The 4817-nt window shown below is 40.3% G+C and overlaps 1 protein-coding gene across 1 annotated transcript in view; it reads right to left on the reverse strand.

Annotated features, from left to right (window-relative positions):
- Positions 1 to 326: 326 nt before the first annotated feature.
- The window catches only part of LOC111655876 (alpha-amylase-like), an 8014-nt gene continuing 3523 nt past the window's right edge, over positions 327 to 4817 (reverse strand). Inside the window, exons 2-9 of the mRNA XM_023407412.2 lie at positions 3945 to 4091; positions 3269 to 3466; positions 2737 to 2967; positions 1852 to 1985; positions 1350 to 1572; positions 1135 to 1256; positions 704 to 829; positions 327 to 561 (exon numbers count right to left, since the gene is read on the reverse strand). Of these exons, the coding sequence (XP_023263180.2) occupies positions 372 to 561; positions 704 to 829; positions 1135 to 1256; positions 1350 to 1572; positions 1852 to 1985; positions 2737 to 2967; positions 3269 to 3466; positions 3945 to 4091 (1371 nt within the window). The 3' untranslated portion in view covers positions 327 to 371. The remainder of the gene's footprint in view (positions 562 to 703; positions 830 to 1134; positions 1257 to 1349; positions 1573 to 1851; positions 1986 to 2736; positions 2968 to 3268; positions 3467 to 3944; positions 4092 to 4817) is intronic.

Below are 4817 nucleotides of genomic sequence, written 5' to 3' on the forward strand. Positions count from 1 at the left end.
TATACTCTCCTATTAAGGTTTTTCTTCTTTTTCCATGTGAATGCAGGAATGGCATGTTAAGTGCACGCCTTCAATAGAAAACTAAATACCAGACCTTCTTAGTGTTTCCACCAATGTGATACTGCAGTCAGTTCAAAGAGTAACTGAAGTGGAGTGATATAGAAGATACATCACTGTCAAATGGTGTGGTTACAGGTGCCACAAATTTTCCAAAAAATGTGCCTTTCATTTTTTATCTGCAAGTTTAAAGTAAAATAAAAGTCAATGGCAAAAATATTTGACTCAGATTTTTTTTTATTGTGTCAGTAAAAAAATCCAACTCTCCATTAAAGCTGAAAAATAAGATTTATCTAATGTCATAGAGAATATGTTTACAGCTTGGATTCAGCATGAATAGCAACGAAGGGGTCCTCATCTCTGTTGCTGATCCTGAAGTGAGCTCGGCCATCACCGCCCACATGGATCTGCTTCCCAGTGCACCTGTTTCCTTCCTTCTGTCCAGAAATGACGTCACAATAGGTGCCACCAGGCATGCCAGTGTTCAGGGTCACATCCAGGTCCCTGTTGGCAAAGACAAATCATATTGTTTTCAAAACCACAATATTGAATTGAACTGTATTTTGAGATGATCTTTCCTTCTTATTTTGCAGTTTTCCACTGCAACTGGATGCAAATGGTAAAATATTAAAATAGTCAGTCTTACCAGTCATCGTTGTTGAAGACGATGAAACCACGATTACCACGTCCAAAGGCAACCTGGTTGCTCTGGTTGTCCCACCAGTTGGAGTGAGGCTCTCCATTGACCACGTTACGGAAGATGACCATGTTCCTTGAGGGAAAACAATACAAAATAGCCCTGATTCTTTATATTATGATTTAAATATTGAAACTGAATTTGAGAAAAAGGTTCATATACTATAAAGATCCTGCCTACGTATGAAGCTCATTTTTAGATGGTTATCTTTAAAGTATTCCTAATGGAAAAAAAAAATTTTCTGGGGAAAACTGGAGTAGAAAGATGGATTATACAACTGTACATTTTAGCTATTTCAGAAAAGATACACATGAAGACTTTTTGAACAGAAGTGAATGATATTCTGTGCATAAGGTCAGCAGTTCTTTCTGAGGACTCACTTGATCTGACGCCATCTGTGCTCACACACCCATCCATCTCCACAAGTTTGGTCAGGGTTGATGGAAACAGACTTGGTGGATCCATCACCATGGCTGGGAGGGCCCATCCAGTCATTCTGATCCTACAGTGATTAGTATATGGATTTAATAAAAAATGTTTCCAAAAACACACCAAACATTGCATTTTATCATTGCTGCTACTTAAGAAAACGTACCTTTCCATTCACAATGTGGCGGTTCCAACGGAAGCTAGACATCACCCTGGCCACTCCATAAGGGTGGGCCAGCATGTAGCCAACAGCCATCTTATGGAGCCTGGAGTCCCAGAAGGTAACGATGGATGCACCACCAGCACCATGGCCTCTCTGGTTGTCGTGGTTGTCAACGAAGACAACAGCATTACCGTCAGGCATGAAACCCCAACCCTCTCCCCAGTTCCTGGAGACAAGAAGACAATTCTACTAATGACACCCAAGTTTGGACAAAAACCTAAACCCAAATACCTAAAGTATTAAATTCAGAAACTCTAAAATGCACCAGTTCTAGTCAATCACCATTTATGAAACATTTTGTCCCCTAGAAACCTTAGTAAGTAAGAACCTATTTATCCAATCCAGCAATTAATGCAGCAAATGGGATTGTAGTAATGTTTAAATAACCTCCTCTAATATATCAGATTGATAAAAGATTTAAGCGTACCAGCAGAAACACACACACCTGGTGTAAAACAGCTTCTCACCATTCCATTTCCTGAAGACAGTTCCCAGTTTGGCACCATATTTGAACTCAGTTACCCTTCCCAGATGGACGTACTCAGTAGATGTGATGGGCTCACCTCCCAGATCAATAACCTAGAGGGAACAGCACATAAATCATATCATCCACGCAATGTGAGGTAGGAATGGTTTATATTAACTGTACCATGTCAGTGATGTGTGAATTGTCATAAACTGATGCAACAAAATAAAATCTTTGGTTCTGTAGTAACAAGAACCATGTTTATGCTGTTAAACCCTCTTTACTGAAGACAGAGCACAATATTATTTCATCTCAGGCTGCAGCTTAAAAACTTTAAGATGCATTTTCTATCATAGCATTGAATCATGGGCTATTCAGGGGCATCGTATCACATGTGCTATTCAGGTGTTGTCAACTAATAATGACTTCTTTTATTGTAACGTCTGCTCCCAGTGTGCTTGTGTTTGTGTTTGGCATCTTGATTTCTTTGCTTGTTTTCCCATGGCTCTGCTGACTGCTGATCTGTGTTATCAGTCATGAATACCAGACGCGTGGGCATTTCGTATTTCTCCAATCACATGCTTGCAGCGCGGGTTTGGCCAATCATGTGCTTGAATGCAAATAGGTTTTAGTGGCAGGAGATTGTGTTCAGTAACTGCATGTTTTCCTGCAAATCAGGTCAAATCCAGCATTTTGGTTTATGAGATATTCCAGAAAAAACGCACATGACAGATGCACCTATAGTTTATAGTATAGGTATGTAGTGTGTGCTGGTTGATATTTTTCCTTCTGTCTTTTTTTAGATATTAAACCATTTCTGCGTGAAAATAATAATAATAAAAAAAAAACATGTAAAAAATCTACCTCTTGGTAGATGAAGGGTTTGGAGCCATTGGGGAACCAGCTGGTGTTGAGGTTGTGCAGACGACCATAGACAACCGCCAGGTCACCGGGCCACATGTGTTTGCAGGCATCCACTCTGAATCCAGCCACACCCATGTCAATCAGCTTGTTCATGTAGTCAGCCACCTTGCCCCTAACGTAATCCTTCTCCAGGGCGAGGTCTAACAGACCAACCAAACGACAGTCACGTACCTGGAGCAGGTAATGTATTCATTGCATTATGGATTATGACTCCTCCAACTCATATAATCTATCAGTTTTACCATATTAATGTTTGTTTTTATTCATAGCTGTTGCTTGTGTTAAGCTGATGGCCTATACATGTATATGACAATGGTCAGACTTGCACAACTAGTTAGGCAAATGTGAGAGTTTCTGACCAAACTGTGTTTTATGGATCCTTGAATGGATTGAAAAAGTTCTGTGAATTATACACTGTGAATCAGGGGGAAATGACGTTGTTCTGACTGTTTCTCTCAGTCACATTCATTACCTGAGAAGCATCACCATAGTTTTCAATTTCGCCGCTGCCAGTCCTGCACTTGTTGTCGTTGAAGTCCCAGTGGGAATAGGGGACACCGGGGAAGTCCCTCTTGCCAGCGCTGAACCAGCTTCCACACGAGGAGTGGTCTCCCTCTCCACCCGAGGCTCCACACATGTGATTGATGATAGCGTCCACATAGATGTTGACCTATTGGAAATATACATTACAATAGGTGCAACACACCGAATCAATATCTCTCATCTATCCCTCGTCACTTTCACTCCTTTTCTTTGCACATTTAAGTTCACTGTCAGGTCCTAGAAATATGTTAGAGCAGCACCGCTCACTATTGATTTGTTTTGATGTTGGTGGTCCAAACATATGACTTCAAAACACAGCAGCTAAATGCCTTATATGAAAATGTGAAAGAGAATTCCACGTGACAGACTCATCAATTTGTTAAATTATTGCTCTTTATTCAAAAATACCTTCTGTTATAAAATGCCAGGTGCCTGTTGTTATAAAAACAGTTTGATAATGACGCAGAAAGCATCAAGTTGTGTGAAATGAATCTGGTACGAATTTGCTGTCTTGTACTAGGCTGTAGATTTACGAGCCACTGTCAAACACAGAAGAACAATGATCCTAATGTCTTTCACTAAATCACTGTTACAATGTAGTTTACCCCAACGTTGTTGCATCTGGTGATCATGTCTCTCAGCTCGTTCTCGCTGCCAGATCTGGAGCACAGGTCGTAGCTGATTGGCTGGTATCTCTGCCACCAGGGTCTCCAGGGACTGTTCAGCACAATGTGCTCATTTGGAGGAGAGATCTGAGAAACATGGAGGGAAAACATTTCTGTAATAATCAGTTTTAAAACAGGAATTATCTGCTGACAGAAGATGGCCACTAACTAGGGTTATAGTGAGTGTCCAGTACAGTTATTAAAGGGGCACTACAGCGGTTTTACACATGAAGTTTAGTTTAAACATCTCGAAAAGTACTACTCAGCCTGGGGAAAGAGATGTATAGTGTGACTCTGGAAGAACTTTCTAAAGATCCTGAAGACCCTGATGACAAGCTTATCCCTCCCCAGGCTTGAGACTTTTTTTTAACAAAATAACCTACAACCTGGATTCGTAGGGTTTGAAAGACATGGGCATTTAGGAGGAAAGCATGATCTAAAAAAAAGATTGTGCATTATAGGAACTGTAGGATCAAGTATTTGGAGCTTCACTGTTAACCCGAAAGTTCTTTCTACGCAAACAGTTTGAGTAAAAACCACTTTTAAAAATTAGTTTTATTGCATTACTTAAACAGTATGAGTATATGAAGACTGTATGAGACAGTCATTGAGTGTACTAATTTTTGTAAGTTCAACAAACTTAAACTATCAAGTTTTACCTCAGGCCACAGTGTTGCCCTGTTGTGATTGGCTCAAAACTCAAGACAAGTCTGTGCTTGTCCGTTGGAGGTTACAGAGAAAGTAGTGCCATTTTCTAATTTTCACAGAGCAATTTAAGGTCTTTGCACTTTGCATGCGCCTTGGACAATACAC

The sequence above is a fragment of the Seriola lalandi genome, unplaced genomic scaffold (genome assembly GCF_002814215.2).
Source record: "Seriola lalandi dorsalis isolate HSWRI2012SDOR001 ecotype SW California unplaced genomic scaffold, Sedor1 jcf7180002054334, whole genome shotgun sequence".
NCBI lineage: Eukaryota > Metazoa > Chordata > Actinopteri > Carangiformes > Carangidae > Seriola > Seriola lalandi.